At 40.2% G+C, this 25,198-nt stretch overlaps 1 protein-coding gene across 3 annotated transcripts in view; it reads right to left on the bottom strand.

Moving 5' to 3' along the window:
• Positions 1-25,198, bottom strand: part of shank1 (SH3 and multiple ankyrin repeat domains 1) — a 73,759-nt gene that overhangs the window by 5,769 nt on the left and 42,792 nt on the right. For all 3 annotated transcript variants that reach the window (XR_007938582.1, XM_051940899.1, XM_051940900.1), the window contains exons 8-18: positions 23,898-24,014; positions 23,533-23,610; positions 22,843-22,909; positions 22,397-22,566; positions 21,029-21,150; positions 19,552-19,700; positions 17,959-18,072; positions 16,512-16,587; positions 2,562-2,644; positions 2,296-2,420; positions 78-213 (exon numbers count right to left, since the gene is read on the bottom strand). Coding sequence is in view for 2 of the 3 variants with exons in the window: in XM_051940899.1 (XP_051796859.1) it covers positions 78-213; positions 2,296-2,420; positions 2,562-2,644; positions 16,512-16,587; positions 17,959-18,072; positions 19,552-19,700; positions 21,029-21,150; positions 22,397-22,566; positions 22,843-22,909; positions 23,533-23,610; positions 23,898-24,014 (1,237 nt within the window). In the remaining variant the exon portion in view is untranslated. The remainder of the gene's footprint in view (positions 1-77; positions 214-2,295; positions 2,421-2,561; positions 2,645-16,511; positions 16,588-17,958; positions 18,073-19,551; positions 19,701-21,028; positions 21,151-22,396; positions 22,567-22,842; positions 22,910-23,532; positions 23,611-23,897; positions 24,015-25,198) is intronic.

Here is a 25,198-nt window from a genome sequence, read left to right as displayed (position 1 = left end):
CTCTTCAAAAACAAGCTTCAGTTACAACCAGCAGTCATCAACAGCAGCTCCCTGGGGAGCAGAAGACACACTCTTACTTTTCTTCCTGGAACCCTCCTCCATGTCAGGGTTACGGGTTACCATGACAACCTTGACCATGAGGCTGTTGCCACCTTGCCGGATCATGTTGACGACCTGCCGATGGCCAACCTTCACCACATTCTGACCGTTGACCTGGGACAGGGACACAGGAGTGGTTTATTAGTAGAGTTTACAGCTGTTTTTGCAATATTTTTTCAATGATCATCTGCCGTGGCTGCGCTGAACATGCAACATATGAGGGCCATTGCGGAGCGGCTGCTGCATAACTATTCTTCCACTGTTATCAATAAAACTGGCTACATTAGGTGTGATTAATTAACAGTGATTAATTGTGGCTAACATTTTTTGGACAGACACATAGTCAGCTATCAGGTCCTTTGGTACCTCTGTAATGTATTTACCTGTTAGGCTGACATTTTGCGTTGTGGTAAATGGAAAAAACAGTTAAAGACTGATTTAATTCTTTGTGTGGAATTATTAATCCATCAAATTAGACTCATTTAAGCCTGCAACTATGACGCAATGACAAAGGGATTGTGACACTGTGGTGGTTTTTATTTTATAAAAAAAAAATTGTAAATTTAAAACAGCACTCCCACCAAAACAGTACATTAGAAGCCAATTAGACCTTATTCCAGAGTGATAAGCAGTTGTGTTTCTGTCACATAATCAGAGAAATAACAACAAGAGCCAACCAGCTGTGAGAACCTTTTAGTGTCTTCTGGTACTCTGCTTCTTGTCTGTGTGATTTCATCTAACAGCACTGGCAAGCCTCTCAGTTTAATAGCTTTGACAATTACCATAACCTGTGTCATATGCTCCAACAAAATTACTACTACTGCTATATCAACAAAATTACAGTAGTCCAATCAAGGTTTGTCAGCTAGGATTGGCTGGCTAAGGTAAGTCACCTCAGGCCACCATCTTTTATGAACTCACTCATGGCAATAACATGAAGGGACTACTAGTCTAGAGGTTTTACTGGAACAGTTCAATATGCCTTAAAGGTGAGTTGTTGTAAGAAAGAAAAGATGTTTTGTTAGCCAGCAGTTTTGGCATGTAATAGCCTATTAGAATACATTGTTTGCTCTGAAGCAGACTTCCCTGAAAAAGGCCTTTTTGTGTAATTCTGAAATTATTTTTCAAGTTTTTTGTAACCGTACATTCTTTTGAACCTCTGGCAGTTCACCACGTACCTCTGTACCATTTCAAGCTATTCATTTCACTTGAACTACTTGAATTTCGATTAAATAAATGGAAAAATTTGGGCTTTCAAAAACTTTTGACTGGTAGCGTATGTGTGAGGAAAACACTGACGACTGAAGGTCGATTGATAATCATAGGCAGTCAGATTATGATTTAGATCCTTTAAAACAAGGGTTAAAATACGTTTTTTTCCTATTTAAAAAAAACATTTTGTTGTAAAAGTTGCTTTGATGTTTGTAAGGTACACTGTGATTCACATGCATTAAAAATCCTTCCTGCACAAAACTATATATCTGAAAGTAAAATTTATTTGGTGCAAAAGTTAAAGAGTAGAAATGCACAGCTATAAAATAAAACCCACTCTACTTATGCTTCTGGACCTCAGTTAAAATTTCTACACGGCAACAGTCCTGTAGGTCCTTGACATATTTACCTTAAAAAAGTATTTACAGTTAGGCAGAAGTATTTATCTTTGGCTTGGCCTGCTGCAGTTATTTACAAGGTATACTCAATTTTATTATTTGTCTTTTGATTTATGCCTGTAGCTTGTGTGTTCAAATCCTGACTGCAGGCCTCATTTCCTTAAGGATAGTAATGAAGCTGAAACCTTTTTTGAAGGCATTATAATTTTATCACCAGGTGAAAATCTTCTGCTAAACAGATTACTGTCTGTTTTCAGTCATGCTTGTTTATTAAGTATCTACAAAAATTGCCAAAAGAAGTTTCTGCGAAATTTGGTGAACAGTGGGGGTCATGGAGCAAGCTCAGTGTGTGGCTTCACATCTTCTCAGGTTTAGTAAAATAGAACATTTTAAACAGAAGATTTTGATAGGGATTAAGATATAAAACTTTTAAACAAATTGTCTAATTTGAAAAAAAATTAAAAATCCACACTTGAAAAACTGATGCACACTTGCACAAACTGTATCTGTAAACTCTCAGAAACACCAATAGGAAATCTGTCAGTGATTTTAAACCCCATACTGCTCAGATAAATCAGGTCAGTACCTCTATGAGGAAATCTCCCATCCTGAGACCGGCTCTCCAAGCCACTCCTCCCTCGTCGACGGACTCCAGGTACTGCAGGGCAGGGAAGGCCGGGGTCGGCGTAAACTCTTCTATTGGAGTCTGAGCTGGATACAACATGAAAATATGAATTGCATTAGCATAGCATGTGATACCACATACTGTATTCCATGCAATTAAAAAACTACCACACCTGAGCTGTCTTTGACCGAAGAGCAAAAGGTTTGTGTTTTCTTCATATTTCTTACCTTTGGCCCCTCTTAGCACAAAGCCGAAACCCTCGCTGTCTTTTTTCTGAAGAAGCACCGTCTTCTCCTTGATTATATAGTCACTAGCAGAGAGGAGAAACAAAAATACAAAGAGAGATTGTTTAAAGTAAGTCAAGACTGTACATCTTTGTCGCCAGCTTTAAAATATGTAAATTACAACAGTTTTCTTGCCCGTGCTGATTTTCTCATCTCCAATCATATCTCCTCCTGTGTCCCCCTTTGATGACATCACCACCAATACAGGGCAGGCAGAAATGCCGATTTTCAAACTTTCATTTTTATCTAAAGTTTTAGAAAAAGTGGTTTCAACTCAGCTTTTAGCTTTTATGTGCCAACCTAACATCTTTGAGAAGTTCCAATCTGGTGTTAGAGATCTACATAGTCAAGAAACTGCCCTCCTCAAGGTAGCAAATGACCTCCTCCTCACTGCTGACAGAGGAGAGAGTGCAGTTTTAATTCTTTTAGATCTGAGTGAAGGTTTTGACACTGTACAGCATACAATTTTAATCAAATGTCTTAGAACTTGTGTTGGCATCAGAGATACTGCAATTCACTTTGTTTACTCCTATGTTTTAGACAGAATCTACTCAGTTGCCATAGGTAATCATTCCTCCTTACCTGTGGTGTACCGCAAGGTTCAATCTTAGGTACAATTTTCTATTTATTTACTCCCTCGTGGTCTTGTAATCCAACACCACAATGTATCCATTAATTTTTAAGCAGATGACACACAGATATACCTTCCGCTGAGACTTGCTGATCCAGGAGGCCTAGCTGCTGTTTTTGACTGTGTCAATGACATTAACCACTGGATGGCTCAAAATATTCTTGAACTAAACAAACCAAAATCTGAAGTATTAGTTTTTAACTCTCCTAACCTACACACCGCCAACAACTTCGGCCCATTATCCACCAATATAAAGCTTGTTGCCAGAAACCTAAGCGTTTTATTTAACCCAGACCCATATCAAAAAAGTTATCCAGTCTTGCTTCCTCCGAATCAGAACAGTCTCCAAGAATAAGCGATGCTCTCACACCCAGACCTGGAAAAACTTGTACATACACTCATCTTTTCCTGTCGTGATTATTGTAACTCCCTCCTTTCTGGCATTCCTGTGAAGCTCTTCTGTCGCCTCAAACTTGTCCAAAACACAGCAGCTAGGCTTCTTACCAGTTTTAACAGACAACATCACATCACACCTATCTTGGCTTCACAGGCTCCCGGTTCATTTTGGAATTGATTTTAAGATTTTGCTGATCGCTTCTAAAGCTTGCTAGGGTCTCACCCCAAGCTACATTTGCGCTGCTGACCCTTCATGAGCCTGCCCACAGCCTTAGATCCTCAGGTGGACCCCTTCTGGTTGTTCCAAAGTCGAGGCTTAAATCTAAGGGTGATGGAGCTTTCTCCATTAGGACCCTTCGACTTTGGAACGACCTGCCTAAAGAGATAAGGCTTGCAGAGTCAGTAACTTCTTTTAAGTCACTTCTTAAAGCCCACTGTTATAGACTTGCTTTTATGTGAAGTTTACTTTTAGCTTTAATTAGTTTTAGTGTTTTATTCTGTATTATGTTCTGTTTATTTTACATGTTCTCTCTTGTGTTGTTTTAATTTTAGCTGCCTAGTTCTTTGCTGTGATGTAATCTGTACGTTTTTAATTCTTTAATTTTTAGACTTTCAACCTTCAATCTTATTCTTTAATTTTTGCCTAGTTCTCTTGTTTGATATGCATGCTAATCTAGCTAATTATTCATTTAACTTTTTAAAAACATTTTTACTATTTATTTTAATTGACTGCTCATGCCTCGTCTCCTTATGTCTTGCTTGATTGTCTGTGTTGCATGTTTTGACTGTCAAAGCACCTTGTAAACCTTGTTCTTAAGGTTGCTATAAAATGAAGCTATTAGTATCTTTATTGTTAATATATACATATATACTGGAATTTACATACAGATCTGCATGTGTATACTAACAACTATAGTGTAGCATTGTGAATCATAGCCTCCTATTTTCTGGTTTTCTCATGTTTAATGGCTGAGATGTGCGTTTTGGTATTTGTTATATATGCATTGTTAAAAAGGGTTTTAAATAATGTGTTGTATCAAATTTGTTTTGTACAAAAGCCTAATCTAGACCAGGACATACTTAAAAGTAACTGTGATCCATCTTCAAGACAACAAAAGTTTTTGGTCAATATCTGTTGTGAAGACAGACAGTAACAGTTGAGGGTAAAGTTAAAATATGTTATAATATGTCTATGAAATGCCTGCTTTGGCATTTTAAATGTCCTGAAATATGTCTATCTTGAAAACATTACATCAGCGTGGTTAAATATAGAATTTAAAGCTGGATATCAAAACAATATTGCAGCTTCAGTTCAACACTACTGCAACTGGTCAAAATATCTCATTAGGTAAACACTAACACCATTAAATTACATTGTATCCCACAATTGCTACAGCAGAGTGGTGACTTAAAACAGTGTTTTGCTGTCCTTCAATTTCCTGTATGTTTTTGACAGAGAGCCCAGAGCTGGTTTCTACCAGAACCTCAGCAAGAGATGCTATATACAGTACGATGGCGCTGCTTGTTGCCTCAGCAACAGCTAGAACTGGACGCAGGGAAACTTGGGTAGGTCTACAGCAGAGCCAAGCTATGTAATGGTAAACTATTAGTCACTGACAGCAGAGAACAGGCACTGCATGCTCACAGGTGGAGCTCATATAGCATGGTACACATTCTGTTCTGCACTGTGGCACAAACAGATGGGAAATATGCAACTTGTGGTGGAATGCAGTAGTTCAGATTTACTCAGGTATTGGACTAAAATGAGGTGTTTTGCCTAGCACTTCCATTTTAGATTACTTTTTACTTCTAGTGAGCACCATTTCAGGGGGACATATAGATACAATATTAAACTACTTAAAACATACTTTTCATCTTAAGATTTGCTCAGGCTAGAGAAACAAGCATTGATGACAGTTTAATTAACGGCTCCAACCATTTGTGCTTATGTTCCCTTATGAAATCATTTGGCTGGCTGTTTTTTTTTTATAAAAAAAAAGTTTATCAAAGAAGTATCCCCTCTGTTAACATCTAAAATGATATCATTTGAATAAATGTTGAAAGATCAAAAAGGTAATGATATCCAACAATAATTCACAGAACAACAAAGGTCACATAAAATTAAAAAACAATCACAAATTTCTGCAGCAGAATTTACATTTTCTACTTTGCTGACCCGTTAACTATCTCACAACCTGTCAGACATGTCTTAGTGAGGCACAAGGTCAAGTTTGAAAACCACTGAGAAAAATTATTATGTCCACCCCAACCAGAAGGAACAGTAAAACCTGTGCATTAATGCTTTAGTATTCAAAGCCTAATAAGCAGTCACCAGGGATATTTTTCTGTAGGTTGAGTACTTTTAATTACATTTTGCTGCTGATGCTTTTTGGAGCTTGAGTACTGAAACTTTCCTTGTCAAGGAGTATTTTAAATTGTTGTACCAGTATTTTTACTTATGCAGACATTCCTCAGTCGCTGTAAGGAATGATGCAAGACAATCAAAATGCATAATATTCCATGAAGTCCTTCAGGTGTTTTAAAAAAAAAAATCAACATAAATGCATTCACAACAAGAGGCTTTTGTTGACTTTGTAACATTAGAGGTCAGACGTGTGAGTCATTTGTGACTCTGTGGTTTTACCACTTTGGAGGAGTTGGGTATAAGGAACCATCTCTAAGCTATCAGGGACTCTGGTCTTGTTATGAATGAAAAGGCCGTACAAACAGCCATTCAGTCAGTCATTGAGTCAGAGAGGTATATATACCGTGTCAGCTGTAACATACTGTAACCGCATGCTGATAATCCCATCGTGCACCAAAATAGTCCCAGCCCACTCCATCTGTTCATCCCTCTCTCTTTCTCTCTTCACTGGCTTTTCTTCTTTTTTACATTTTTCCATCCTGATGGCCACTCCATACTGCTCTCTAAATTGGCTTCCTGCCCTTGTTCTCCTAACTTCTAATCATACACTAACTTTCCTTCTAATCACATTTCTTCCTTTTTCATTCAGTCTATTGAGCGTGTGATGCTCTCCACAGGCTGTGAGAGTCTCTCTGTCTCTGCCAAATCTCTGTCTCTTTGTTATTCTCATCTTATTTTGGCCATTGCTGCTCCCCATCCCAGACCTCTGAAGGACCAAATGAATACACAGTGCACTGCACACATTAGTACATTAACACAAGTGAATAGTGGCAAAAACCAGCATTCAGACACTTAAACACCAACTATTTCAGCTATAAAGTAAACTGGCAGAATGGTTCAATGAAACACTTGTAAATGCAGACACACATCAAATTTACCCGTTAGGCGTTTCATGCTCTGTCCCTGCAGGCAACACAAGCAACAAGTCACTGTAATCCATTCTTTTTTTTTTAAGCTGAACTACAATGAAAATTCAGCTTGTGTGAAGACAACCAACATCACTTGAGGAAACGTAACCATTACCAACATACATATATTTGCACGGTTTCCTACTGGCAAGGTTTAGTCTGACAAAAAGTTCCTCCACAGCGAAAACAAAACTTAAGATTACCACAGAGGAAGTTTCAACTTTTACTTGAGAGACTTGGTGAAAAAAAGTCTCAAAAATTACCCTTGAAAAACGATCACATCCATCACTGTGGTAACTAATAAGCTCTGAAGTAATGGTCTTGACTTTTTTGTTATTTAAAACAAATGGTCCCTTACAACTGCCCGGTCCAGCTCTACCAATCCATCAGCATCCTGTAACATTATGAAAAGTGATAGGAAAACAGAAGAAAATGCAGAGTTTGCTTGATCAAAACTTTGAGGACCACTGTGTAAATACATTTAGCCCCATCTGAACAGTCAACAAAGTGGCACTTACGAGGCCGAGTTTTCCAGGATGTGAAGAAAAAGCTTGGCAGCTGCTTTAAAACGTGCTTTTTATGAAGAGTTGGAATATGTGTCTGATCATATGCATGATGTGTTCATGCTATACTCACTCAGGGTATCAGGATGTGCTCGTGTGAGGAGTTGCATCTCATATAACTCTGTCTCTAACTCTAACTCAGGCTCTGCTGTCTACAAGGATGTCATCAACTTTAAGTGGCATTAGCTCGATCCCATTTCAGTGGCTGGATCCTCTGACGTTCAAATTTCGAGACCAAATACACCACAAAGGGCTAACAAGGCCTGTCCCATTTCAAAAGCTCCCAGAGAAGAAATGCAGCCTACTTTTGCTCACCAGCTGTGCATCCTTGGAAGCGTCAGTATCTCTCAGTCCAACATGAGCTGCTGAGTGGTTTAACAAACTGTTCAGGCAACATGTAAAGTCAGGGAATGCTGCATAATGTGGTCGCTCATTCAGACAGCTATTGGTCAGGAGTAAATATACTTTCTGCAGGGTCGTGCAGGGTGTGAATCAAGGAAGCCGGCTACAAACACTCGTTGTTAGCGGTCTGGTTGTGCAGAAGAATAGAACTTTAGCGTGTGTTTCTATAAAGTGCTTCTCAAACTTGTACACATCCCAGTTTATATTTACACTTTTTGGGGTGGAGATTGTTTTCACCTCAAGCTGATACCTGTGCACAACATCTCATTTAGAGAAGAAGAAGAACACATTGTGGACTGCAGCATCCTTCAGAGGACCCAGCCACTGTCCTGGGATACAGAGTTGTCATCAGAAAGCGACTGAGCTGGACAGTGCAGCACAGTTTAGAGCGTGCCACATACTGCATAGGTGAGAAGCCAAAGCATTAAACAGGTTTGGCCAAGCAGGCTCCCATAGAGGTGTCAGAAAGAAGCTGGAACTTGTCATGCATGCTGCATCGTTAAAACTCCCTCACCATGCGCTGTTTCCTTTCTGTCGGCAGTCTCCCTCTCTCTCTCTCTCTCTCTCTCTCTCTCTCACACACACGCACACACACCGAAACACACACAAACACTGGTAAACACACAGAAACACGTCACGCATCACACAGGACACAAGAACACATGCATGAAGTAGCCAAAACAGGGGGAGAAATTTGTCTTTCACACCTTTGTTTTTCATGATGGACAACAGCAAATGCATACATACACACATACAGAGCACACACACACACACACGCACGCACGCAGACATTGGCATGCATGCACACAAACAAACACGCAATCGTCCTGCACATCAGTAAAAGCAGCGAGCATCACTTCTGCCAGTGCAGCATTGCTAGAGGACATTTGTTCAGAGAGCGATTCAAAGCAGAGAGAGAAAGAAAACGACACACACACATGTTCATACAGCGAAACACAGAACGACTGCGCTGCTCATACACCGGGCTGTGCAGCAGCAGCTCTCCTCCGTCTCCACGCACATGCATCACACACTCTCTGAATCAAGCACATCTGTCTGCAAGCATGCTTTGCAACATCTGTCAATCCATCTCATCGATCCTGCCCTGCCATCCATGATGTCCACATGCATCCCTCCCTCCGCCTCCCCCAACCTGCCCTCCCCCCCTCACCACCACCAACTAGAGGAAGAGAGGGAAAGAGAGGGAGAGGGGAGGGTAGGGGGGTATAAAAAGCCATGGCAGGTACCTGTAAATGAACCAGACGCTCCTATTCACAGGGCCGAGCGACGGCCAGGAAGAAGAGAGGGAGAGGGAGAGGGAGAGATCCTCCTCGCCGCATGCCCCCATCGCCATTTCCTCCCCTCCCTCTCCTCCTCCTCCTTCTCCTGCTCCTTCTCCTTCTCGTCTTCCAGCGAGACAGCAGCGAGCGCGAGCCGCGAGAGAGGAGGAGGAGGAGAGGAGGAGGAAGAGGAGGAGAGAGAGATGGAAGAAGGGAAAGGGAGAGGGAGAGGGCCGAGCTCTCCCAGCCCCTTCATACTTAAGACAGAGAGAGAGGAGGACTGGGAGAGAGAGAGAGAGAGAGAGAGAGAGAGAGAGAGAGTGAGGGATGGAGATGGTTCGCTGTGACTGCGACACAGAGAGAGAGAGAGAGAGAGAGAGGAGAGAGAGGAGAGGAGGAGGGGGAGAGGAAGGGGAATAAGGTGGCTTAAAAAAGGGGAGAGAGATGAGGTAATTTAGAGAGAAAGAGGTGATTGGGTTTGTTCATGGGGGGCTTCATGCACAAACACACACATACAGTCCAAACACATCAGCGTTCATGCAACCAGCTCACACACAGAGCCACATGCACGCTCTATCTTCCTCGCCTTCATCCACATTCTCTGCACTCCTCCACTTCCTATAGTTTATATGTATAGTATTCACTGTGCCTATTTATCACTGTCATGATTTCCCATTCATAAAAATGGATGCGGCTCAGATAAGTCTGGTATACAGTAATTCATTTAAGGGGGGGTGGGGGGTGGGGGGATGAAGGCCTCACAAGTGACTGAAGAGGTATCATCATCGTATGACATAATGTTAAAAGATAAGCCAAATTATCATTATGTAATGTTACACAGGAAAAAAAATGCAGTGTTTAAGAATAACTTTGTGCAGATCTTTCTGGAGCCTCTGTTGCTGTCCTCCTGCTGTTATTGACCCCATGTGCCTTTAAATCATACTCAACTAGCCTCAACCCCCCCCCCCCCCCCTTTTTTTCCCTTATTGTCTTCTTCCAAGCCTCTAACATGCACACATGCACACACACACACTGTTCTCACATTTGCTGTAAACAAAGCATGAATGAGAGGGTAGAGCAAACGAGAGAGGGGAGGGTGGGGGGTATCAATGCAGACAGGAAGAGGAGAGAGGACAGAGAAACAGCTGGCAGATGAGTGGCGGAAGGAGGAAGAGGAGGAGGAGGAGAGAGAGGAGATTCTCTCGAATAGGCACTCACATCATCTCTTAGTCAGAGCCTTCTTCCACGTATGTCGAAGTTGTCCTCCGTCGCCTTGCCCTCCCTCCCTTCTTCCCTCTCTACGTTTGCTCTCTCTATGTCCCTCTCTTTCTCGCATCCTCTTGCCTCCCTCCTGCATTTGAGGATGATCACAGCTCTTGTCCTCTCTCCTCTCACATCTCTGCCTTTTTGTTTCTCTCCCTGCATGTCAGGCTATACCACTGTGATTCTGTGTGTACAGTATGTCTGTGGAAGCATGTGCAATGAGAGAGAGAGGGAGGGAGAGAGGGAGGTGGGGCAGGGAGCAAATGCTGACAGAAGGTCCACATGATTGTGTCTTTATGTTTATCTGCATATCTGTTTAATGTGTGTGTATGTGTATGTGTGTGTGTTTGTGTGTGTGTGCATCATGCATCTATCCTTTACAGAAAAATCTAAACACACACTGTTTAATACTTTTGTATTTATCCTATTACATATTTCTGCCAAAATAGTCATTTGAACATGTTTGTAAGATATCAAAGACAACATTCACTGACTGCTGCTTTTTGCATGCACATATAAGAGAGAATGCAATACACAAAAACCACCACAGCAGCGTTTAACAGGCCACTCTGCAGCTCTCTTCCAAACGGTGTACTCGCTTGTCCTTATTTGACCCACTGTTGGCCAAAAAAATGGGCTCGTGTGGACTAGCTGAGGAGCAGCAGCATGTACAGATTGTGTATAGTTGAATGCATCTGTGGCAGTGACATCGGTTTATAGCTTTCAATTCTTTCAAAACCAGCAGTAGTGTTAGAGTGGCTTTTGATGCTCATTCAAAGATAAACATGTAGCAAACGCAGTGAGAATGCATTAAAACAATGCTACTTTAAACGGTGTCAGTCACGGTGTGTGGAAGACGCAAATGAAAATGTGCAATATGTGTGAGCAGTAACTGCCACAAGTTGGGTGAGTGACAACAGCGTTACACGCATTTTTGTGACCACTGGTAAGTGCACATCTATAATTTCACCACTAACGGGTGCAGAGAGCAAACATTACATTCTGCGTCAGTAAGCAGCAGGGATGATCCAACCTTCATGTGGAGGATCATCACTGGTGACTTGAGGTGGACCTGCAGCTTCAACCCGGAGATTATAGAACAGCTGTCACAGTAGAAGAACCAGCAAGACATCAGGGCAGGAGCACAGCAAGGGCATGCTCTAGTTTTCTTCACATTCACGTGGTCGTGAAACATTAATTTGTAGCTCAGGGTCAGACCGTCAACGCAGATTTTTACTGTAGCGTCCTGAGGTGTCTGACAGAGAACATTCAGCCCAAACGACCTGAACACTGTCCATCACAGCGCCCTATTCATGAGACTGGGCTCCGTGTGATTTCTTTCTCTTCCATAACATGATATTCAAGTTGAAGAGTTGCTGTTATGGCACAGAAATTCAGCTCCTATTATACATGGTGCTTGATATATTCACATAACTGGAGTATTACAGGTATTGGACGCACAAGGACGCTACTTTGACAGGAATGGCAGTCAAATATATATCAGAAGCAGTTTAGACAGTTTTTAGGCATAATCTTGGATCATTCTTAATCAGTTCTCATATATTTTACTGTGCATGCAATTAGAGCAGGACTATAATGTACCTTAGGCCCTTGTGTTCATAAGACTCCAATACACATAATCTGTTTTGCTCATTGCATTGTCAAAAGATGACTTAAGTTCTCACTCCACTGAACTTTTTTCGGATGTACAGATCGGCTGAGAGAGCTCAACACACTGCAGCATAAGAAAACAAAAACATTTTCACCACTTTAACATCACATACGTCACACGAAAACCTGCTGCATACACATTCACCACTCTAATTACACTGAAGCAGCATAAAAACACACTGGAAATACGACATCTCAAATAAGCGGAGAAATGAAAACTGAACAAATTTACACAGCAGTTTCCAGTAGGCACCAATAAGTAGCAGCGAAAAATAAAAGGTTAATGCTGCTAATTCTACAGCAATATCTCCAAAAAACATAAATATCATAAGCTCTGATTTAAAATATATTCATCACTGATATGTCATCAACGTGCTCAGCAGGGTCTTTATGCTGCTTATTCGCTGTAGAATTGGAGAATGCGTTTCCCAGAGCTTATGTTTTAGTTTACTGTAGCTGAGTTTTACCTAATACTTTGTAAAAGCTGTCCAAGAAGTGACAACATATGTTTATTTGCATGTGTTTCTTAAGCCGCAGTATGCTGAGCTCTCTCTGCCCCACTGTATGCAATGTATGATGGCCTTCTTTCATAACTGGTGGTTTGAAATTTATAAACATCACATCTAAACTGCAAAGATTAGAAGCTATGTTGACTGTAAATTAACATTTCTCACTACAGGACAGACGAGAATTCACTTAACTGTGATGAGTTTTCATCGCATCCAAATATTCAAACATTTCTAATTTTGCACAGACTGACTGACCTGAATTTGCACACTGAACATATTTAGACCATAGGAGAAACAGAAAAAGTGTTCAATATTAATACAGCCATTCAGAGGGGAAACGGCTTAGATGGGAGGGTGGAAGCAGGGAGAGGACCAACGGAATTAAAAAGACATCTGAGGTGAAAGGGCATGCCATTCGTTCGTAATAATTCTCCATTTGTTTATCATTTGTCACTGATGGTTTCCTAGCCGTCACAGGCCCTTGTCTTTTTGTTTTTGTTAATGTAATTGCCACATCCCATTATCAAGTTAAAGCAGTTAATCTCGCTGACTGCTGGGTTACCCTTATGCTGCTTTGTTATAATGTCACGGCTTGTCCAGGGCAGGAAACGTCAGGCAACAAAATATATTCAGCTTTCAATAACAGGCAGTGGGCAGGACAAGATGAGGATCAATGTGCGGCAGAGAGGGCAACTCTGTTCATTAGAGATTAGCCAAATGTTGATACTGTGGGGCATTGATCAAAACACTGAATATCAACGCATTAGTAGTGTTAATTTCCAAAAAAAACTGTATTGCAGTCAGTTTGTTTTACATATCCCGGGCTACATGGCAAAACCAATCTTAAAGCGAGAAAGTTTGTTCCTCTTGCAAACGGAAAATAAACATTTTGGCAACAAAATACATCACTGGTTTGATTTAATAAGCTTAGATTTTTGCTGCTGTAGATCCATTCATCATCTAGCAAGACCTGTTTTTCTTGTTTTTTTGTCAGAATGATGCTGTAGTCAACTTACAATAAACAGAAGCTGATCATTACCTAATAACCAGATTCTTCTCATTGTTAGTTACTGTTTATGAAAGATGATAAGTTTCTATTACATCCATAACTTAGGCTAAAACAAGGACATGTAAAGTGTCCATCATATGCTACACAGCAGGAAAACATCTGCTGCTTTTTATTGTTAGACATCAAAAATACATCTATGAAATCTATCTGTGACAGAGATTGACTGCCAGCAGTTGTCTCAGTATAGTTTAACCAATCATTTAAAAAGAAACATTGCTTTCAACAGACAGTTTTGTTTCTCAGGGGCTTCTCTTCTCTGAGAAAAACACAATCTTAAAAGAAACACTTGGAAAGACACTCGAATTAAAAGTTCAATCCATAACAACCAATCAGTCATGTCAATATGGACAAACTCTGATTGAAAAATTCAATAAAAGCATCACATTAGACTAAAGGATTCATAAGGGTCTTGCTTTGATCAGGATGAAGAAAGTTAAAACAGAGAGGAGGGCAACCTTCTTTCTGCTTTTGTTCTACCCTACTGAGGCCTCCTGTTGCACGCACAAGAAACAATTTATGTCCCTTTCCACCCATTTGTAAACACAGGATGCCTTTCTTCCTCCTACCAGCTCTCCATCCCTCTCTCCAACCCCCCTCTCCCCTTTGAGTGCCCTTCACTGTCTGACCTCCAGATGGAGACACCACAGGGAGGACAGGGTGATAGAAAGAAAATTAAAAAGTACAGGGGGGTTAGCAATACAGTGATGAATAGAAAAGCGAGGGAGGGATGCAGAGATGGTCAGGAGATGTGGCCAAATATAGAGGGATGAAAGGAGGAATAGGTGAGATATTACATGTAGTGATAAAGGCTGTGAAAGTAGGCCCATGTGAGGGCGGTTCTGAGTCAGCCATGCCTGCCTGCCTGCCTGCCTGCCTGGCCAAACAAACAGTCTCGGGCTCCGTCTATGCTGCAACACAGCTTTAATTATCAATGATGGGTGTGCTAGCGTGTGCGTACAAACATATGTGTGCGAGTTTGCATGGCTGAGTGTGTCGCATGCATGAAATGTCACTGGTGATGAAAAGCATGTTAATAATAAATGATGGTGTGGGTAAGTGTGTGCGAGCAAAGCATAGTTAGAGGGAAAATCTAAAGAAAAAAGCAGGTGAAAGTCAAACTGATGATGAGTGAGGGAATGATAAAAGAGGGAGAGGGAGGGAGAGGAAGAACGCACGATTTCCCGTAAATAATACATGTGATTGGTAATGGCTTTATTTCTATGTAAATAATTCTCTCTTTGCTCAGTCCAGGTCCTGGACACTGAAATGAGTTTGCCTCAAAGCGACTCACCATGATGCAGATGCAAGACATTAAAGGGAATGACATCATATTAGGCCGAGTTAATGATGAGAAGTCACACAACCAAAGTCAATACAGTTCTCTACTTGTGTGTCAACATATTGCCTCCAAAGAACATTTTCCTTCTTATATTTACTTAAGTTTACTCTCTTGTAATTAATAAAATGTCAGGGATAGGCGTAAATATTTTTTAATCACTGGACTATGAGCGGAGAAAAGCGAGGAAAAGGGGTTGTGTCGCTCTCAGTGCAGGCCCAAAGGAAGGAAGAAAACATACTTATTATACATACTGTACATTTCCGATTTCATAATGATGTAAATCTGTGACGTCGCCCTTTAAGATTGAATAGCTATGCAAGACCGGATGCTGATTAAGTCACAGTGGGTGGATGGTAGCTGTATTACCACAAAAAAAGTCTAACAACCTTCTGTTAAAAGTTAAAGATCTCAGCTGCTGTATTTGTGGCTGGTCCCACGGCGCAGTAATACATATGCATCACTTCAGTCTGCGTGGTCATCGAGGGCAGGAATGATCATCTGGTGATTTCATAACAGTGGTCAACACAAAGAAATTTCAGGCTTAGTCACCAAAGTGGTCTGAATGCACCAAGAAGTTCAGCCCACCCTAAAAAATGCAATCTAGCAAAGCACTTCTGCACTCGGAGCCAAAATGCAGACATTAAAAGGAAGGAATTTGCTGTAAAATCCTGATATGGCAAAAAAAAAAAAAAAAAAAAAAGTCTTCCTGTCTGCCCAGGTTAAATTCAGCAAAACCAACTAGTCAAAACACAACTGGTACACCTCTGCCATGAGGATGACTCCAGTATGAAAGCAGGCGGATCAGTTTCTAGACCGGAGGCAGCGAACCCTCGCACATCGTCATCCTACTGCATGAATCACTCACAACACATTACATCACACAAAGTATCACTGGAACCTATGAATCATCTTATCTGGGTAGATGTATACAGTATGTCACCATACAAACAAATTCCCTGCCAGCATGTGCTGTAAGTCTAAACAGTGAAGCAGCAGGCTCATAATGAAAAGGCTGTCAGTTTGAGTTCCAGTACCCACTGGGAGGATGCACGAGTAACATCATGCTCTTTAGTAAGGTACTTAACCCCTCATTTCCTGAGCAGAGCTGTTCAGAGGACAACAATAGGAAACAGTTATGGTTAAACCTTTATTTAACCAGAATGGCATGCTTTATGGCAGCTGCAGCATCTAAATGCCTCTTTTGTCAATCCAAGTGCCCCAAAGTTCTTTTGAATTCAGTTTCAATATGTAAATGAATGAAAAAGAAAGAAAGAAAAAAAAGAAACCCCACCACCAGTCCTGTGAACAGACAGTAATATAGGGTTTGTTTATGCCCCTGCTGCTTGATGAGTCTGTGTCCATCACTGCATCTTTGGATAAAAAAGGCAGCTGTTCAGTTACCTGTTCAGTTGCAGCTAATGAGAAGGCTGCTCTTACCTGGGAGCGTCAAAGCTGTCGTAGGATCCCACAGTGTAATGGCGGAACAGCCGCTTGGCTCGTTCTCCACGGCTCTCTGAAACACAACGTCACACGGACTTCAGCACAGTTGGACCGACACTGAAACTTTTTGCAACACGCTTTCTGTTAAACTGATATCTCTATTCTACAAGAGGCTTTTTTTCAGTCAGGTCACCTGTAATCTACAACTAAAGCCATGACAACTATGTATATTAATTTTGGGAAAACCGGTTGAATACCTGATCCATCTATAAACAATTTTATTGTCCAATAAATGGTTAAGGCAAAAACAAATTAACCCCTGAACAGATGAGCACGATTCCAGCACTACAGCAATACAATGCTACCCCACAAAATTTTGCATGCTAAAGTCTTTGCAACCTTGCAAAAATAGCACTGATTTGTCTTTATTTCACATGTATTTTGCACAGGAGGAGCCAAAACACACAGTGTCAAAGGTTGCGATGCCTGCTTTCAGTTGGATCTTGTAACATTTTGATGTTGAAAGCTACAGGACTACAGATGGTATATAATGGTATTTAAATTATCCATATTGAAAAACATTCACAGATAAGAATTTACATATAAGAAGGACAAAAATCTTTGTTGATTTCAAAAGCCCACTTTTTTGTTTCTGGATCACCTTCTTGACGTTTCCCTAAGAAATTCTAAACGGTTTTCTTTCTGTCATGATGTTATTCATGCTAAAAGAGTGGCTCAAAAGCTACAGTTATTTTAATTTGGCTACGATATTTATGTGAGATGTAATTTAAAAATTCTAATTGTTTTGTTTTAATTGATTAGTTTTGGGTTTTGGACAATGTGAATAGATGAAAGATGTTATTTTAGGCCAGAAATGCTGTCATGAGCCCTGTTTTAACTCTACCAGCAAAGCGCTTGAGAAGCACTGTCTTTACTCAGCTGTACGTGGGGTTAGCATGCCAACATAGCAAACTAAAGTGGTGAACATGGTAACTATTATATAGGCTAAATATCACCAGGTTAAATCATCATTGTTACTGTGAGCATGTTAACATGCAGGTGGTGTTGGCATTCAGCTGAAAGCACCACTGTACCTGGATACATCTTCACTAAGCTGCTAGCGTAACTGCAGATTCTTAGTTTTGTGTATTTATTTTAAACATTTTCTTGACAAAACAATTCATTCATATTCCACTTATTTCATATATTGATCAATAATTAAAACAGACCCAATGCTGATCATGTTAAATTAGCAAGAACCCTTATGTAAAATTCAACAGAAGAACTTTCACATCTATTTTCTCAAATCTTTATGGTCATATAAACTGAATACTAGCAGCTAACATGTTTTCAGGCCTTGACAAGATGCTAAGTTCTCTGCTAAAAGGAGTGCTCTTCCGGACAAGCCTGCTGTGTGTGTTTGTGTGCGACTGGTGGTGATCACCTGATCGGTTGTCTTGGCTTCGAAGCATCACTTCCTCCACACAGTCAGAGGGGAACCAACCTGTGCGACCCCTGACTGTCCCCTCCCAGTACCCGCCTTCGCCAACGCTCAGCACTAGAGGTGGGAGCAGGAAAGAGCAGCTTGTCAAGAAAAGGTGACGCAACGTTGACCAAATCACACGCGCACACACAGGAAATCAGTGAGAAATGAACACACGCAAAAAGACAACAAAATTTTACAGACAGAAAAGAAATATTGTGGACACGCACACGGACATGCAAACCTCCTACATACTCACCAAGACATACATACCTGGTGACACCTTAGACTCACTCACAAACACACACATATTCATACCTGCAGACATTGAATACAAACATATATAGAGACCTTACACTCATGTTAGGACAAAACCATTTTACAAACTCATCTGAAGACACTTGACTTGGATCTAGCTTGGCTGCTGATGTGCCGCCTATAAACCTGGAGGTAACATCTCCAGAGTTTGTTTGAAGGTCGACCACTCTGATTAAGACTTAAACATCCCAACAACGTTATGTTGGATTCCTATGAAATTGTGTTCAATCCTTCATGGTCTCTAGCAGATAAATCCTGCAGGAAATCGTATTTTTCTCGTCTTCTTTATCTTCCTCGGATCACTATTTCATCAAGGGATGCTGGACAGCTATAATGCATGCCTCCAGCAGTTCACCCATCTGTAGTCTTCTGGCATGAGTGAATATCAGAAGGCTGCTATAAACTCTGCGGATTCGCAGAGGTTTTTAGCCACTTTCACTCATTTATTGCGTTGCTTTTTGGCCTTCACAAAGCACAGTGGCTGGAGTTCACCACTGTCATCAACCCATATATATTGGAGACAGAAAACAGACAGAAAAGCTGTGAACTTCAATTAAACTTGTGGCTTGAAATAAAACTTTAATTGAATGCTAATGTTCCAGTGTGTTTGCTGGATGCATTGTTTGGTAGCACTCTACTAAACGCGCCTTGATTAATTAATGGTATATATGACTGTGTGGTCACTGGAAATTTGCCAGCATAGTCTCCCCAGCATTTGCTAAAGCTAGGAGGATAACTAAATGTTCAGGTGATGTACCATCTGGCTTTGTGTTCAAAATATTTTATCAGTTAGCTAAATAGTGTTAGCTTAAAAGCTGCAAATTAAATCTCACCTCTGAATTTGGTAAACCCCACCAGTTAGCAACAAAGTTATTGTATGGAGCTGGTTGAGGCCAAACAGAGACAGGCTACAGCGCATGTAACCTCATGTTGGATTAAATCTTTTAAAGGCGTCTGTAAAGTTGTTTTATATTTCTCTTTATGTGCGTTCAGTGTATTTTTACAAGTTTGTGCCTATCATGGGGTAAACAGTCTTCCCCACACCTCTGGAGGTAACATAAGAGAGCAGATTACCATCCCGTCATGTTAGTACCAAGGGAAATACAACGTCACAGACAGACTCTCAACCAGACTGACACCTCGTGTTTACAAAGGAGACAAAGTGATGCAAATGCTTCAGCACACACACACACATATACACAGAGTGTGATGATATGAAAATGCACACAGACCCACCTTTGACTCTGTCTCCTTTACTGAAGCTGATTTCTCGCTCTCCCTGTGCTGAGTGTGCGCGAGTGGCTACAAAGACTCGTCCTGGGACGGCGCTGTAGAGGCGTCTCCGCTGGCCTGCAGTCTGTACAGTGGTGGTGGCAAGAGCAGGTCTGGGAGGGAGGAACAGACGGTGAGCAGATGATTGAGGCTGCAGTTTAAAAAGCAAAACTCCTTGTAGGTAAGTGTAACCAAATTACTGAATGCAATTCCTGTTACTGGAGAAATCTTTGACAGACTGGCTATTTTGGAATGTAAATTTGATGCTTTTTAAGACTTGTCAGACAGTTTTTTTTAAAATTTTGACTGAACAGTGCATTTCGATGGTTTGATTACTACAAGCCATTACATTTTTGTCAAAGTGCAGCAACGTGCAATATCCAGAGGTGGAGCATCAGTTCAACTGCTGTTTTTATAGTGCTTTAATACAACAAAAAGCTACCGGTATTTTTTTTACAACAGTAAGCTATATTATTGTTTTCATAGGTTACATTTGAACATATTTTATATTCACATATCTCATATTTGCATATTTCTTACTGTACTTTTTTAAAACACTGCTGTCTAATTGTTTAAATGTGATAAAATGATTGCCAGTCTATTCTATTTTAGTCTATTCACAGACCATTATTATTTATTGAAATCACCCTAACAACAGAAATAATCTAGCTTTTTATGAGCCAGAGTGAGATTTTGTTCTGAAAGATTGCACTGCTCAAGTCTCCAAAAATGGCATTCCTGTACAACCGAACTGCATTCTCATTACATTTTAAGGGAAACATATTTTATCTCAGTTTTCAATTGTGACACATTACAAATTTGTTCCTGATCAACATATCTTTAACATTTATTTTATTTCGTTCCAACTGGTTGGAAAGTAATTAGAAATTAGACGGAAGGGACTTGTCACCTTGGTAACCCAGAAATTGGAGGAGAAGCTTCTAATATGCTGTGAATTTAAACCCAAACCATCTATTTTTTAAACCTAACCTAGCAGTTGTGTTACCTAAATTGTGGGTGAAAAACAAAATTGTTTAGGTATAAATGTCTTATTATGAGTACTTGTACTGCGTCACACTGTCACTTTATCAGGAGAAAACATATTTCTTTCAAATCAAAACTGAAAATGCAGATTAGTCGCATGGGATCGGAATTAATTGGAGAGGTAGTTGGTCTAAGTTATTATAGAACTTCAGAGAATCCTGCCAACTGTACAAAACCATCTCTCCTTAAAAAATACTGCATAAGAAAACATTTTAAGATACCTAAGAGCCCACTTTTAAGACTTTCAAGGCTTTGGAATCAGTTTAAAACATTCTAAGGACACCTAGTTGAAAGACTCAAATGCACTCTGAGCAGCCTGGAAAAACCTACAGTACTCTACAAAGTTGAAGAGATATCCCTGTTCACTAGATCCTTCTTCTACGACTTCTCCACTCACCCTTGTCTCCTACTCTGTCTGCTCCGGTCCTCCTTATCTCCGATCCTCCCACGGGATGGAGAGCGTGTTCTTGCCCCTCTGGGGCTGCTGGAGCTCCGCAGGGTTCCTGTATGCTTGTATCCCTGTGAAAGACAGACAGAGAGGGAAAGATAGGTGAGAAAATATGGCATATATACACCCCTGCAGCTACATACAATAGTCTCCTCATGAATTATTGAACTGCATTGTTTCAAATTATTTCATGGAGGGTACATACATTCCTGTTCTTTTTCAATTTTCATTGTTAATCACCTTCTTCTCTGTGGTTCTGACAAATTAACTTTCTCTGACATCCATTAGTCCAATTAGTCATAAAAGCGGTCCTGATTTCTATTATCTGTGCTTTGAAGAGCACATGTTTACAGATTATAACATCAACATTAATAAAACATGATAAACACAATAAATTACATGTAAAATGTCTCATCAATTATGTATTTTTATTACATTTTGTATGGTCATGGACTATCAACATAAAAAAAGAAGATAACGAGAGATGATTTATTTATTTTCTGCCCCAATGCGCATAATAACTAAAATACATGGAGGGCAAGAGATAAGGTGCTGCAATTAGCAGTGTTCACCACTAGAGGTTGATAAAGGTCATCTACTTCATTATATTATCATGAATAGTTGGAAAAAAAAGTCAATCAACCCTCCTCCTTTACAATGGAAACTTTAATTATCTGGGCATTAAACATTTCACCAAGCTGCCAATGTTGAGAACAAATGATGACTCTGACCACAGGCTGTACTTTTCTTGGATTAATCAAATAAAATGGAAAATAAAACAGGCAACTCGACAGAAATCTTAACTTCAAAGCTAATTTTGTGGCTGAGCTTTTATTAGAGTTGTTCAAGGACTTCAAAAGCTCCTGGTCAAACACACTCATGGACAGAAAAACAACAAGCACCACATATTAGCAGCGACAACCTGGACAGTTTAGCTGAAAAGTGCTTGTTTTTGATCTGGTAAATCTTGTTAGGCTAAAAATATGTCACGTAATGTTGCTGTTGAGAAAACTGTTGCGGGTTTTACAGCAGTCATACTAAAATTTAAGTTACTAAAATGCATTGAAAGTGTTCTTAAACAAACATTGAGGTGAGATTGTTTTGTTCGCTGCTGTTTCCAATGTCAGTAATCAGCCTGCACTTGTGAGTCAACGTGGATAACAAGTCTTCAAGGACAAAAGTTTTAACATCGAGAGTTCAATGGCACAGACTTCAATCCAATCTTTAAAACAACAGACTTTCTGTTGCTTTGTGAACTGCTTCGAGTGTGAAGAGTTAAGACTGTGAACTTCGTCACACACAGACAGACACAGAAACCTGCACAGAGACGATGTTGGTGCTCGGGGCGTTGGGCACTGCCATCCAGTCTGGCAGGTTCATGCTGCTGTCACTGTTGGCCCGGAGGAAGGGGTGAGGGTGGGGTATCGTCAGTGTCTTGGAGCTCTCACGCCTCTGGGGGGCGTACTTTGGAGACTCTACAAAGGGAACTGGGATGTGAAGGAAGAGGGGAGAGAGGAAACAGTGATTTTCTCAGCTGTCTTCCATCGACATACTGTCATCCATGTTTCTTTATACTTTCCATCTAAGCATGCTTTGCCATACTACAGTACAGTAGGATTGATGCTCCTTTTTATTGACTGATTAAAGGTTGAAATTCCAACATGGAGAATCTGTGTGTAATTTTAGCACTGTCAGGACACATTAAAGAAGACTACACATTTCCAAAGCCAAACTTCAGACCAGATATCGGCTACAGCACTCACCCACATCTGTATCCCGGTGGTTTTTAATAATTTCACCCAGCTCAAAATGGCCAGACATAACAGCCACCTGATGAAAACACACACGTACACAACGCTGTATTTCTGGTTGATATTAAGTACTGTAGCTGTTAAATCTGTTCAATCACATTCATGAAAAATGCCTAATTTTGCAGGTCCTCAAATAGGCAATTTTACAAGTGATGGAAACAAGATTTGTGTCTGTGTTGTGTTTCGATTATAATTAATATAAACAAATGGATCACTTCCTTGATCCACAAAATCAGACATTCTCTTATGTTTCTGTACTCTCTTGTCGATAAATATTTCTGCACAAATGCTTTTGTAATCTTAGTACGTTTACTCATCTTAAAAACTACACAGGTCACCACACAATCCAACAAATTTAAAAGCTTTCTCCGTGTTATCTTCTCTGCTGTTTGTGAGTTCGTGTCTAAGGGAGAAAACAACAGACTGTCTCAGCTGGCATTTTCTGCATAGACAGAGTTAATGTATCCAGATTAAAGGGTCACATGCAACCTCGCCACCTGGGACCTCTGTGTGCATCGCAGCACAGTAATGGTTTAAAGTGAAATTAGGCCCTGGCACTTTCTGCTACGTTAACTTAATAAGACACTAAACCATACAGCCACCCAACACGCGTAATTACTCAGCCAGACACTCAGCCATTACCTGAAAGGGGGTCTGCCCACTGTTATTCTTTGTGTCTTTATTTGCTCCCCGGTAGAGCAGAATTCGTGCACAGCTTTCCTGTAGAAAACAGCACTGATTAATGTACAATAATGCACAGTCAGACAAAAATTGCAGAATTACTGCATCACATAGAAATGTATGTAATTTGTTCACAGTATGCGCTCACTCTAGACAGCCCAGTGTTCTCTTCTTTTGACATTTACTTGTTTCAGGATTTTAAGATTCAGAATACTGAAACTAAAAAGTGAATATCTTACTTAAAACCCATTGCACTGCATTTGTTTTTACCAGAAGTTCAATAGTCTTTACAGGACTTGACATTTGGCGACTATTCAGGGAAATACCTTGTTGTATAAAGCACAGATGTGCAAGGCAGTGTTTCCAGAGGCATTCTGGGAGGAAGAATCCGCCCCATAGAAGAGGAGGTGCTCCAGATGCTGCGAGTTACCGTTCTGACAGGCCTGAAGATGAACAGATCAAGGAGAGGTGAAAAGAAAGAAAGACAGAGAAGGAGGATGTGGTGGAGGGGTTTCCAATAAAAGACAAAGAAAGAAAGTGAGTGTTTATCAAAGAGAAGCGAGAAGAATAGATGCAAACAAGGATAAAGAAGAGACAATGACACAGAGAGGTAGAGAGGCACAAGGTGACAGTTATAAAGTGACAGCAGATTTAATTAACACCACCTCCGAACTCAGAGGGCGAGAAAACAGTGAGAGAACACAAGTGAGATCCCACAATAACAATAATCACAGCTAGAATAATAAGACCCATCATTTCATACACACACAGACCCACACAAGTGCATTATAATTACATATCAAAAAGCATATTTTTCTGACTTTCAGTTCTCAGTGTACATGTTTTAATCTTAATATGTTTGCACTTATTTCTGACTGACTGCTGTTGTCCTTACAGGTGATATACCAGGATGCAGAAAATACATGACATTGAGTTAACAACTTGGCAAATAATCTACATCAATCTGTTAAGTATATTAAACTGCGTGCAGAGCCACAATTTTTCCATTTCATGCAACATTACTGGTTTAAATAATAAATGCTGATTTCAACATCATTCTTAGTTGTAAGGAACCATGATAAGCACCATAATGAACTAAAAGTCTTCTAATATAAGAAAGCAGTGGATCAAGAGAGGAAATTTTCCCCACCACTTCACCCATTATTTATTCCATTGGAAGACAGGCCCTAATACTTTACAGTTAGAGTACAGATCAAATGTTCAGGTAATACTTAACTAATGCACGACTCATGATGTTTTAATGCATGACCAATGTATGGATTTACCATGAATCGTCATTCACCATTAACAAATGATCAGGTCATTAAAACTTGGAAGTTATTTGGTAACAACAACATATAGATAATAGATCATCCATTAAAAGAATGTCACTTTAACAGTTACTTCATTAGCTGCATTTCAGTCACAAAATAGTTAATTTCAGACTAATGTATTTGCTCAGTCTTTTTCTGAAAGCCAAGCAGTACTTGTTCTTCTAAAACCATGAAGATATTATGTAAATCAAAGTGGTCGTAGGATGCAACATTTACACAATAAACAAAAGTATAGCTTCATAAATAATTTTATATAACTTAAATTCCACTAACAGAGCTTTAACCAATGATCT

Source organism: Acanthochromis polyacanthus, chromosome 21 (genome assembly GCF_021347895.1).
Source record: "Acanthochromis polyacanthus isolate Apoly-LR-REF ecotype Palm Island chromosome 21, KAUST_Apoly_ChrSc, whole genome shotgun sequence".
In the NCBI taxonomy this organism is placed as follows: domain Eukaryota; kingdom Metazoa; phylum Chordata; class Actinopteri; family Pomacentridae; genus Acanthochromis; species Acanthochromis polyacanthus.
The sequence above is the reverse complement of the archived record's forward strand: the minus strand, read 5'-3'. Positions and strand labels throughout refer to the sequence as shown.